This window comes from Eptesicus fuscus, chromosome 16, assembly GCF_027574615.1.
Source record: "Eptesicus fuscus isolate TK198812 chromosome 16, DD_ASM_mEF_20220401, whole genome shotgun sequence".
NCBI lineage: Eukaryota > Metazoa > Chordata > Mammalia > Chiroptera > Vespertilionidae > Eptesicus > Eptesicus fuscus.
Genome location: NC_072488.1, coordinates 14,292,467 through 14,306,137, shown reverse-complemented (window position 1 = coordinate 14,306,137; position 13,671 = coordinate 14,292,467). Strand labels below are relative to the sequence as shown.

General features: G+C 42.7%; 1 protein-coding gene across 2 annotated transcripts in view; it reads right to left on the bottom strand.

Annotated features, from left to right (window-relative positions):
• Positions 1–13,671, bottom strand: part of LCLAT1 (lysocardiolipin acyltransferase 1) — a 130,145-nt gene that overhangs the window by 82,573 nt on the left and 33,901 nt on the right. For both annotated transcript variants that reach the window (XM_028140167.2, XM_028140168.2), the window contains exon 2: positions 203–371. In XM_028140167.2, the coding sequence (XP_027995968.2) occupies positions 203–367 (165 nt within the window). In that variant the 5' untranslated portion in view covers positions 368–371. The remainder of the gene's footprint in view (positions 1–202; positions 372–13,671) is intronic.

The window sequence follows — 13,671 nt, the reverse complement described above, 5'->3', positions numbered from 1 at the left end:
AAATATAAATGTCTCAATTAGATATTTTACTTCAAAGGACAATTATTTTTCTCTCTAGTTTTTGTTTTACTTTAAATTCTAATGCACCTCTTATATAACAGGAAAGACTTAAATCTAACATTTGACTAAATCTGACTCTAACAAAGTAAAAATCTATAGATTGGGCCACTTTGATAGTTTCCTTCTCTAGTGTGTAACTTACCACTGGAAGTGTGAGCCAGGTTGCCACAAGGCGGTTGTTGATCCAGCGATACCAGGATGGACTTACAAGCATCAAAGGTAAAAAGGGACCCAGCATGAAAATGCTTCCAAAAAAGCTTCCCCAAAACAGAGTGAGTATGAAGTAAATCCCTTTCCATGACACCATGATTCTGAAAGATATAAAAAGGAAAGGTATATTTCATTACTATATATGTAATTGCTCAAATTCAATTTCAGAATGATGCATATAATAACCTTTAATGAGAGGGCTACAGTAAGCATGCCAAATTCAAAGGCTAACACAGGCCAAATAAACAAGGTTTAAGTTTATGTGGGCCGCAAAAAAAAAAAAAAAAGCTTCAATTTTCATAGAAACATAGGTTTATTTCGATAGAGACATGCTGAATACAAAGGGCTGAAATAAATGAGTAATCATTAACATAAAATAGAACATTTTAATAAAAATTATTTTTTCTTTAACATTAATTACCAGACACTGAATAACTGCACAAATTAATAAGCGTAATGCAAATAAACCTATTTTTCTTGTTCTCTGAAAGCGAAATATTTCCTGTTGCGCACATCAAACAAGTCAGTCCAAGACTGATGACGTGGCAATTGGCTGCTAAAATATTTGCTGCTAGTATTACTGGAGAGAAATGGTGCGCCTGCGCGTAAGGTGCGTAAGGGAAATGAATGCAACATAATTATAGTAATCAGTCATTAGCGAACGTTGTAGTTCATTATTAATAATTCTATGTAATAAAGAGGTGATATGCAAATTGACCATCACACCCTCACAAAGATGGCTGCCTATGACCAGACCGGCAGGGGGGTTAGTGAGGGACGACCAAACAACTGAACAGCAGGCTGTGTGGGGCAACCAGGCCGGTGGGGGGGCCACGAGGGGCGACCAGGCCGGCGGGGGGTGGGGGGAGGCAGTTGGGGGCGACCAGGCTGGCAGGGGCGGGCAGTTAGGGGCAACCAGGCCGGTGGGGGTGGGGGCAATTAGGGGTGATCAGGCCGGCACGCAGAGGCAGTGAGGGGCAATCAGGCCGGGGAGGGGAGGGAGGAAGGAGCAGTTAGGGGTGACCAGGCAGGCCAGCAGGTGAGCAATTATGAGCCAGTGGTCCAGGATTGTGAGAGGGATGTCCAACTGCCGGTTTAGGCCCGATCCCTGGGACATCCCCCGAGAGGTCCCGGATTGGAGAGGGTGCAGGCTGGGCTGAGGGCCCCCCCCCCCCCCCGCGCACGAATTTCATGCACAGGACCTCTAGTACTGTATAATAAAACCCTAATATGCAAATCAACTGAATAGCGGAATGACTGATCGCTATGACGTGCACTGAGCATCTGCCCCCCCAATACCCGAGAGGGAGGCAACCCGCGGCAGCGATCAGGGGGCGGGGCTGGCCAGCGGGTGGTGCCAGGCCACCAGCCAAGGCAGGTGCCAGCTGGGCCCCCCTGATCACCCTGTCTGCCAGTCGCCCAACAGATCAGCCCTGATAGCCGGCCAGGCCTAGGGACCCTACCCTGTATATTGGGAATAGTCTCTTAGATTTAAAAATTAAAACCTGGCAAGGCTACTCTAACACTGAAAAGAACAGGATGATGCAGTGATGACATGCATGGACTCTGGCTTGCACATTTTTGTGGTCAGCCCTGACTCTAACACTTATAACTGTGTGACAAAGCCAATTACTTAATTAACTTCTCTCTGCTTCAGTTTTTCCACCCATAAGATGGGGAAAATGGTACTACTGCCTCAGAAGGATCATGTTATGTACTACTTTTTATAACCAGGGCAAAATAATGTAACTGCCCATACAAAAGCAAGATGCCTTTCACCTGTATGAAAAGTATGGTCACTGATGCATGCAGCATCCCGGATTGCGACTGCCAGCAGTCAGACATCCCCCGAGGGCGCAAGCCAAGATGAGGGACCCCCCCCCACCACAATGCATGAATTTCTTGCACCGGGCCTCTAGTTATGTATAGCAGGGTATTGTAAAAATTAAGTCACAAATTTTTATTAAAACGTTTCTTATATACCATTATATTACCTGGGCTGCAAAAAATATTCACTGTGGGCCCATGCGGCCCACAGGCCAAGAGTTTGACATGCTTGGGCTACAGAATAGGCTCTGATAAAGGATATAAGAGCTTGAATACCATAGAGGTGACCCTCTTACCCTACTGGTCTAACAACTTTTCAGTACATTCAAAATTGATACTTTCACAAGAGTAAATGTCTAACCTCCAAAAATAAAGCTGTCTAGTTTATAAAGCCTTCTTTTTTAATTGCTTATCAGTATTAACAAAAACCTATATATTTTCTTTTCCAGGATATTATCCAACACAAAATCTTAAAATATTCCAAAGTTTTTTATATTCTACTATAACAAACAGACTTAATGAACTAAGAACTGCAGAACAGCTTCCTAAGGGGTGACTATGCCTAAAAATGATGACAATTTTACAGTGTACATAAGTTTTCTAATCTAGAAATGTTAATTATTTACATTAGAACCTGAAAGTAATATGTTTGGTCAATTACTCTTAAAATGGCTTGTTCTGAGCTGAAAGGTTAAACAGAAGTCAGACTCCTCACTCTTTTTCCTAATTTGCCAAAGGATTATAGTCAGTCCGCCATATCTGTGGGTTCTGTATCTGTGAATTCAATCGCGGATAAAAAATATTCAGGGGAGATGGGATAATGTTGCTCTGTTTCTAAAGTGTACAATGTAGTTAAGCCTATGATGGTCATATCTGTACAAACATGTACAGATTTTATTTCTTGCCATTATTCCCTTAACAATTCAGTGTAACAACTATTTATATAGCATTTAAATTGCATTTGGTATTATAAGTAATCTAGAAAACATTTAAAACATATGAGAGAATGTGCACACATTATATGCAAATACTGAGCTATCTATACTAATAAAAGGGTAATATGCTAATTAGACCGAGAGACCTTCCAGACGTCCTTCCAAAGCCATGGTGGCGGGGCCGAGGCAGAGGCGGTTAGGGGTGATCAGGCCAGGAGGGGAGGGCAGTTGGGGGTGATCAGGCCGGCAGGGGGGCAGCTGAGGCAAGCAGGCCAGCAAGGGGGCCAGTTGAGGGCGAGCAGTCTGGCGGGGGCGGGGGCGGGGGGAGGCATATGGGGGCAAGCAGGCTGGCAGTGGAGAGCAGTTGGGAGCAATCAGGCCAGCAAGAGGGGGCAGTTGGGGGCGAGCAGGCCAGCGGGGGAAGGGGCAGTTGGGGGCGAGCAGGCCGGACAGGGTGGGCAGTTGGGGGCGATCAGGCCAGCAGAGGGGGGGCATTTGGGGTGAGAAGGCTGGCGGGGAGGCAGTAGGTGGTGAGCAGGCCAGCAGGCAGAGTGGTTAGGGGTGATCAGGCAGGCAGGCAGGTGAGCAGTTAGGAACCAGCAGTCCTGGATTGCAAGAGGGATGTCCAACTGCCCAAGGGGTCCCAGATTGAAGAGGGTGCAGGCCGGGCTGAGGGACACCCCCACCACACCCCCGTGGTACAAATTTCACCGGGACACTAGTTTTATATAAGGGACTTGAGATCCTCAGATTTTTATATCCACAGGGTTCCAGAGAACTAAAACCCTTGGGTACCAAGGGACAGCTGTACTTTCATGGGTCCTCATAACCAGAAGAACATAATACTGATATTTTAAACTAAACTGTTGGAAACATAGTCTAAAATAATGAAACATTTGATTTTACAACCTAAACTATATTAGAGAAAATATATGGTTTACCTCAGGATAATAAAGCTATTAGAAAAATTATTAAACTATGAAAATGATAATGGCCTGAAATGTATGTTAAAAAAAGATATTCCAGTGATCAAGACCTCTGAATATTTTTAAATAATCACAACATGAAACAAATACTATTTCAAATGTCATAGTGCTTTAAAAAATTTCAGACAAACAACAAAACAGGTCAAATCCCTTAACACAAAATCAAGTTTACCTGGATAATATTTATATTACCAAATCTCTACCAATACTTACAGCTTAACCACGTATGTACAAAATGGTTCAAAGTACAAATAGAATAAGACCCTAAGTGCTTAACAGTTTGTTTACACAGGGCCAAGAATTGTCTGTGTTCCTACCACCCTCAGCTTTGCTTCCTGAGGCTCAGGACTCTTTGGATTAAAAGACATTATAGATGTACCTCTATAATGTCATGGACCTGGAGAGCAGTATGCTAAGCAAAATAAGCCAGTCAGAGAAAGGTAAGTATCACATGATCTCACTCATATGTGCAATCTAATTAACAACATAAACTGATAAACAAAAATAGACCCAGACACATAGAAGCATGGGACAAACTGGAAAACCTCAAGAGAGAAGGCAGGGGAGGGTGGGCGGTGTTAAGAGATCAACCAAAGAACTTGTATGCATATAAGCATAACCAATGGACACAGACAATAGGGGGACCAGGGTGAGAGAGGTCAATGGGGAAAAAAGGAAACATATGTAATACTTTCAACAACAAAGATTAAAAAAAAAAAAAAGACATAGGCAGCTTCTCTCCAGTCTTTAGTAGAAACAGAAAAGGAACAGAACTTTTACTTTTTAATTAATGTACTATTATATTAGCCTAATTTTTATAAAGAATAAACATGCATTACTTTATAATTTTAAATGTTTTAATTATAAAAATATTAAGAACATAATTAATCCAGATTAAAATTATCTTTGTTTTAATCCCAAATTAGATACTATCAGAAAAAAACAATCCTTGGGAATCAGCTGAGACAAATATATGAGACAAGTTTATGAGTTCCCCAATACTATTCCAAAATAAATAAGCAACATGTTGGTTTTGATTCAGATGCCAAAATCAAATACATATAATAAAAGTGTAAAAACCAATGTCAATTGTTGCTTATGTAATAACTAGAGGCCCGGTGCACGGATTCGTGCACCAGTGAAGTCCTTCAGTCTGTCCTGCGGGGATCAGGCCAAACTGGCTCTCCGATATCCCCCAAGGGGTCCCAGATTTCAAGAGGGCACTTCTCAGATGATGCACCCCAGAATCGGGCTCCCTCCTCTCTGGTTCCAGGTGCATCACCCGAGAACCACAGCTGCCAAGTCACAGCAGTTTGGCAGCTCCTGCGTTGAGCATCTGCCTCCTGGTGGACAGTGCACGTCATAGCTATTGGTCAGACGGTTAGGCTTTTATATACATATATACATATATATATATATATATATATATATATATATATATATATATATACATACACATATATACATATGTGTATATATATATATATATATATATACATATACATATATACACACACACACACACACACACACACACACACACACACACATATACTAGAGACCCAGTGCACGAATTCATGCATGAGTGGGGTCCCTCTGGGTGCTCTTCAGGGATTGGGCCAAAACCCACAGTCCAACACCACCTCATCTCCTACCTGCTGCTCCCGCTCATCCCAGACCCACTGTGCCTGCCGCGGGCTCGTGCCCAATCAGTTCTGATCGGGAGACGCTTGTGCCGCTGCAGCAGTGCTCACCAGCCATGAGCCCTGCATCTGGCACCCTCCCAAGGGGAGTGGCCTATGGGATGAGACTGAAACCAGCTCTCCAACATCCCATGAGGAGTCCCAGATTGCAAGAGGGCACAGGCCAGGCTGTGGGACCCCATCAGTGCATGATCAGGCCAGGGAGGGACAGCGGGAGAGCTCCAGAGTGTGTCCAGCCTATCTCGCTCAGTCCCAATCGGCCAGACCCCAGCAGCAAGCTAACCTACCGGTTGGAGCATCTGGACCCTGGTGGTCAGTGCATGTCATAGCGACTGGTCGACCAACTGACTGTCTGCCACCTCATGGTCAGTGCATGTCATAGCGAGCAGTTGAGCAGCTTTAGCATATCATTAGCATATTACACTTTGATTGATTGTTCGGTTGTTCTGCCGTTTGGTCTATTTGCATATTACCCTTTTATTATATAGGACTAGAGGCCGGGTGCATGAAACTCATGCATGGGAGGGTCCCTCAGCCCGGCCTGCACCCTCTCCAATCTGGGACCCCTCGGGGGATGTCTGACTGCCAGTTTAGGCCTGATCCCACAGGCCTAAACTGGCATTCGGAAATCCCTCTCACAATCCAGGACTGCTGGCTCCTAACCACTCGCCTGCCTGCCTGATTGCCCCTAAACGCTTCTGCCTGCTAGCCTGATTGCCCCCTAACCGCTCCCCTGCCAACCTGATTGCCCCCAACTGCCCTCCCCTGCCACCCCGATCACCCCCAACTGCCCTCCCCTGCCAGCCCGATTGCCCCCAAGTGCCTTCCCCTGCCAGCCCGATTGCCCCCAACTGCCCTCCCCTGCTGGCCCGATCACCCCCAACTGCCCTCCCCCGGTGGCCCTATTGCCCCCAAATGCCCTCCCTTGCTGGCCCGATCGCCCTCAACTGCCCTCTCCAGCTGGCCTGTTTGCTCCCAACTGCCCTCCCCTGCCAGCCCGATTGCCCCCAAATGCCCTCCCCTGCTGGCCCGATCACCCCCAACTGCCCTCCCCTGGTGGCCCAATTGCCCCCAAATGCCCTCCCTGCCGGCCCGATTGCCCCCAACTGCCCTCCTCTGCCGGCCCGGTCGCCCCCAACTGCCCTCCCTTGCTGGCCTGTTTGCTCCCAACTGCCCTCCCCTGCCAGCCTGATCGCCCACAACTGCCCTCCCCTGCTGGCCTGTTCGCCCCAACTGCCCTCCCCTGCTGGCCATATTGTGGCAGCCATCTTGTGGCAGCCATCTTGTGACGATGTCGCACGAGGGCGTGACGTGAGGGCATGACGCCACCTAGGCTTTTATTATATAGGATAGGTTACTGCAAAATGATCACTTAGCAATGAAAATAAAAATGTTTTAACATATAGCTAAAATAATCACAGCTTGATTGAGATTATTCCACAATATAAAATAATTTAACTGTGTTCATTAATTAAATAATTTAAGTCAAATGCTCTTTGTGTACTATTCTTATAAACTAGATGAATGTAAGTTAAATACTTAAGAGCTAATTAATTTCTTTCAAATCCAATACATTTTTATTTTTTAAATATATTTTATTGATTTTTTAGAGAGAGGAAGGGAGAGGGATAGAGAGTTAGAAATATCGATGAGAGAGAAACATCAATCAGCTGCTTCCTGCACACTCCCTACTGGGTATGTGCCCGCAACCCAAGGTACATGCCCTTCATCGGAATCAAACCTGGGACCTTGAGTCCGCAGGTCGACGCTCTATCCACTGAGCCAAACCGGTTAGGGCTCCAATACATTTTTAAATCCCCAAATGCATGTTACTTTACATGACCTGATTCTGATGAACATTTCTGCATTTTTCAGAATTTAATAACATAAACACATCTGTCTCGCCTGATAAAATGGTATGCTTCATTTCCCAATGAGAACTGAATTTGTTTTCCTTTCAAGTCTCAAAAGACAGGCTCATAGCTAAATTTAACATTCAATTCCAGAAGCAAAGATTATGTCATAATTATCTTCTCCTCTTACAATCTTTTATTTGTATTCTTATTGGCATTATCACATGTCTTATTGTAAATCACTTGAAATTCTTAGGAAGCAGATCATTAATTGAAAAATAAATTTGAAAGAATGTCACCATTAGTGACTTTATTCATCTTTACTTTGCTAAATATTTTATAAAAGTCTCTGCTAAAGTATAATGTCAGAAAGTCACTAAAACTTTTATTTTAGAATTTATATTCAAGATATTCTGAAGACAAAAGGGTACTCCTTTAATAAGCAAAACACCAAAAGAAATTTTAAAGAAGTAAGCCAAACAGAACTTAAAACATCTTTCCGGATCAATTAAGAATTCATAAGGCAGGCAAGGGAAGCTGAAATGATAACGTATAAAGTTTGCTCTGACAAATTTACCTGTTTGGGAAAAGGACCCAAACAGTAACAGGAAAGGACCAACTAGATAGTTTCATACTTCCTAAAGCCATACAAGAATACCACCTTCCCCCATACAAAAAGAAAAAGAAAAAGAAAAGTACAAGGTAAGCAAGCATTCTCCTTAGAGAGAACTTAGACAAAATAAAACCACAGTTTACTTATTTTGATAAAACACAGGGGTCAATTAAAGAGCAAAATGGAGTCAAACCTCAAATCTACCCAAAATAAAGCAGATTTCAGTAACAAGATGGCTAACTCCCAGGGTTGAGGGGGAGGGAGTCCACTCTGAGAGTTCTTAGAACTGTATAAGGACATCAAGGGTTATATAAAAATGACACTAAGCTCTTGAAGTTTATAATGAGAGAAGAAATTATCTGTATAAATAGTCATAGTTTTCTAAACTGTGAAGCAATTCTTAAAATGTACTTAAAAAGTTAACACATAAAAGAAGAGTGAGTGAGTCTATGTATCTAAAGTTCAAAAGCAGAGAAACTATAAGGTAAAAGTAAGGATAATGGTTATCCAGGAAGGGATGGGTGAGGGTAGTGACTGGAAAGGCCACCAGGGGGCTTCAAAGGTTTTGGTAATGCTTTGTTTGAATTGGGTTATGGTTGCACATGGTGTATTCACTTTATGAAAATTCACTAAGCTGTATACTTGTGATTTATGCACTTTTCTATATGTATGTTCTATTTAAAAAATACAGAAAAACGTTATGTTTATAATAATTTAAACTGGATACTTTATGAGCAATACAATTTGATATGTGCAGTTTATGAGAAGAAAATACAAATGGTTGAAAAATTTATTAAATCTTCAACCTCACTATTTTTAGAAAATGCAAATTAAAACAACAAAGCACCATTTTTTCTCACAGACTGGCAAAACATGTCTCAATTTTGTCTTTGATATTCTAAAAATCATTTGTTGGTGTCTTTGCCTCCACAGCTGGAGGCAGTAAAACTTTAGAGGGCAAACTGATAAGTAGCTATTATAATTTGAACATCATGAATTCCTTCTCAGCATCTACCCTAGAGAAATACTCAACTGCAAGTATAAAGAAGTTTCATTACAGCACTGTCTGTAACAAAAATATCAGAAACATAAATGAACAGCTAAATAAATGGTACATTCAACATTATGAAACACTATGTAGCAGCTGGAAAGAATAAGGTCAAGCTATATTTTCTAACATGAACAGCTCTCCCAAGATACATTGCTAGGTTAAAAATACATCATTTTGGAAAGGGGAACCACATCCCCCCTACCAAAAACTGCCCTATACTATATGGTTTACTATAAAGATAAATGTGAATACACATAAGACTGTGTAGAAGGATTCACACCAATGGTACTATGGCCACTTTTATGAAGATGAAAGAGCTGTGACTAAGGATGGTGGTCAAAGAGGAAACAGATTTTCTGTAATGTTTTTAAAAGAGAACATTTTCATATGATACATAGCACAAAATAAAGAAGGGACAAAGGGGGAGAAAAGGAGGGGAAGAAAAGCAGTTTAAGCATAGCCAAACTGTATCCGCTTACCAGCAATGCCAGTTATGCCTGTTTTTCCATGACTCCATAATCCTATCTAATAAAAGAGTAATATGTAAATTGACTGTCACTCCAACACACAAGATGGCTGCCCCCATGTGGTCAAAATGGCTGCCCCCATGTGGACACAAGCTGGGGATGATCAAGCCTGCAGGGGAGGGCAGTTAGGGGTGCCCAGGTGGGCAGAGGAGGGAAGTTGGGGGTGACCAGGCCTGCAGGGAAGGGCAGTTGGGGGGGACCCAGGCCTGCAGGGGAGAGCAGTTGGGGGGGACCAGGCCTGCAAGAGAGGGAAGTTGAGGGTGACTGGGCCTGCAGGAAGGGCAGTTGGGGGGAACCCAGGCCTGCAGGGGAGAGTTGGGAGGGACCAGGCCTGCTAAGGGAGGGCAGTTGGGGGGACCAGGCCGGCAGGGGAGGGCAGTTAGGGGTGACCAGGCTGGAAGGGAGGGCAATTAGGGGTGACCAGGCCAGCAGGGGAGGGCAGTGAGGGGCAAATAGGCTAGCAGGGGAGCAGTTAGGCATCAATCAGGCTAGCAGGGGAGTGGTTAGGGGGTGATCACGCTGGCAGGCAGAAGCAGTTAGGGGCAATCAGAAAGGCAGGCAGGCGAGCAGTTGGGAGCCAGCAGTCCTGGATTGTGAGAGGGATGTCTGGTAGGATCGGGCCTAAACGGGCAGTCAGACATCCCTCAAGGGTTCCCAGTTTGTAGAGGATGCAGGCTGGGCTGAGAGACACACACCTCCCATGCACGAATTTCGTGCACCAGGCCTCTAGTCAAAGATAAAATGATTAAATGTTGAAGAAGAAAGAACCCTACCTTGTGGCCAAATTACTGTTTGCCATACTTTGAACTCAAAGTAAATTTTTACAAATTAAAAACCACTGACAATGTAAACTGAAATATGAATGATAAAGTACCCTAGGTAAACTAAAACACACCAGCACCCCCAAGGATCCTTGGCCTAAAAACAGTCACTTAAAAACATCATTCAATTTACTTCACAGCATTTCTCTCTGTCAACTTGAAATTTAAGCTCATGTTTTGCTTTCCCTTCATGAGACATAGAAACAGCAAATGAAATTTATAAGTAAAGAACCAAGTAATGAAGGTACACAGACTGTCAGAAAGCAAATGAGTTTATTGAAACTCTTCCTATATGTAAAGTAAGAGCCCAGAAATGTTCATTTCTGACTATACCATTGTTTACTTTAGTTAAAAGCATACTTTTAAAAAGAGAAAAGGGAAAAAGTTAAAATATCTGCCTAAATTTACTAAGTTATTTCAATCATTTCATCTAAACAAAGAATGACTACCAATTAGAGTCATTCCACGGCCATTAAAAACTCATACTAGTACACTGAAGAGAAAATATAATCACAAAGAAATAAAGTAATTGCCTAAACACACACACACACACACACACACACACACACAACACACACACTCATATAACATTTGCACCATTCAAAAGTAACCATCTTCAGATACTACAAAGAATAGTAAGAGTCTTTACCTTCCTAGGGCATATCATCTAGGTGGAGAGAGAACAAATTTGAAAAGGAGGGAGAGAGGGAAACAATACAAGAGAGCATATATTAAATGTCAAATTCATGGAAAATCAGTATGTGTGACAATCAGTTTGTAAAATCTTATAAGTCTAGAGCTAGAATTAAGACCACAAAAACCAACTCATAAATACAGAAAGCATTATGTCCGTTGTCAGATGGGAGGGGGTTTGGGAGAATGTGTGAAAAAGGTGAAGGGATAAAGAAGGACAATTTGATAGTTACAGAATAGTCATGGGCATGTAAAGTACAGCATAGGGAATATAGTCATCCTATATAATAAGAGAGGAATATGCTAATTATCTTTTATCCCCTGAGGCGTAATGACGACCTGCAGGGAAGATGGGGCAGCGAACTATAAGCAGGCAGCAGAGAGCTACAGGAGGGGGCAGGGCAGCAAGCTATGAGGCAGGGAAAGGGGGAGGGGGTGGGGGGAGCTACAGGAGGGCAGGGCAGCAAGCTATGATGGGTGGAGGAGGGAGCCACAGGAGGGCGGGGCAGCGGGCCGAGAGCTACAGGTGGGGGGCAACGACCTACTGGCACACAAATTTGTGTACAGGGCTACTAGTAATCTATACTAATAAAAGGCCCGTGGCCATCACGCCATAATGCCGTCATGACCAAACAAGCAGCAGCTCTCACTGTGGGTGGGGCAGGGCGCAAGCTACTAGCAGCGGAGAGCTATGAGCGGCGGAGGGCGGGGCATTGAGCTACTGGCGGCAGAGAGCTATGAGCAGTGGAGGGCTACTAGTGGCCGATGGCTACGAGCGGCAGACAGCTACAAGTGGCGGAGAGCTATGAGTGGCGGAGGGTGGGGCACGAGCTACCAGCAGTGATGGGTGGGGCGGCCAGTTGAGGCAAGCGGAAGTGAGCTACTCACTCACGATTTCGTGCATGCTGGGCCTCTAGTATTATAATAATTACGTACAGTGTCAGATGAGTACTAGATTTATCAGGGTGTTTACCCTGTAAGTTATATAAATGTCTAATCACTAGGTTGTACAACTGAAACTAATATATTGTATGTCAACTGTAATTGAAAAGTAAAAAATATTTTTTAAAAAGATCACTGAGCTTCAAACATCTTTTCGTTTCACAGATGATTCTCTCATTACCCCAATGAAGAAAGTGGGGGACAGAAAAGTTGAGGGACCTGACTTGTGCTCATAGTGGCACAGCCAGTGATAGGCTAAGCCCTCTCATCTCCAGTTACTACCTCAGTGTTCTTTCCATTTGGAAGGGATCAGAGATGGCTAAGTCAATCAACTAAAACATTCAGAGGAATTAAGATGCAAGCAAGACCTGAGCCTGGAAGAATAGTACTCAGTCAAGCTAAAGAGGCTGATCTCTTAACATTATTTATTCCCTATAGTGCACACTGTACAGTCATTAGTTAAGAGGAAGTTTTTCCAAGATCTCAGGATTTCTGTTCAGTTTTATTTCTTCCAAATTGTTTCCAACAATATGAATTATTAACAGCAAGTATTTTTTAATGAAAAGTCACCATTTATTTTCTGTGTAAATGGCAAGCACACTCACTACATTTCAACAATTTCCTGTTATTGCACAAAGTTTCCTTATAAGATGTAAAAGTTAAAACCACATACACCTACACTAAGTGGAACACTATATATGAAACCCATCTCAGAAAGACTGGTTAGTATAATTCTATTGTACATCCTACCTGTTATTCAAGACTACCTCCCTTATTTGAATTACTTATTATAGTCCTCCAAGTGTTAAATACAGAGCACTATATAACCCATCAATTCCACTTCATTTACCTAAGTTAAATGAAAATATATGGCTACACAAAAACATATACATGAATGTTCATAGCAGCATAATTCTTAATAGTCAAAAGGTAGAAATATCCTTCATTTGAAAAATGAATATAAAAAGTGGAACAGCCATCAGTGAATATCATTCAACAAAAAAAGGAATGAAGTACTTGATACATGCTTCAACATAGATTAACTTTGACAACATTACGTTAAGTGAAAGAAGCCAGTCACAAAAGTCCATATAGTGTATGATTTCATTTACATAAAATGGCCAGAACAGGAAAATCTATTGGGACAGAAAGTAGATTAGTGGTTCCCTAGGACTGGAGGCAGGTGGAATGTGGGTGACTGCTAATGAGTATGAAGTTTGTTTTGGAAGTTAAAAAAAAAATGTTCTAAATGTCAGTGAAAGAACATTGGGACACATACAGCAGGCAATCAATTAACGTATCTCTCTCACATCAATGTTTTGCTCTCTCTCTAAATTATTTATAGAACTTACAATAATTACTCTGTTTGATGAACAAAAGGAAGTAGTTTTCACAACAGTATAAAGCATCCTATATAATAAAGAGGTAATATGCAAATTGACCATCACTC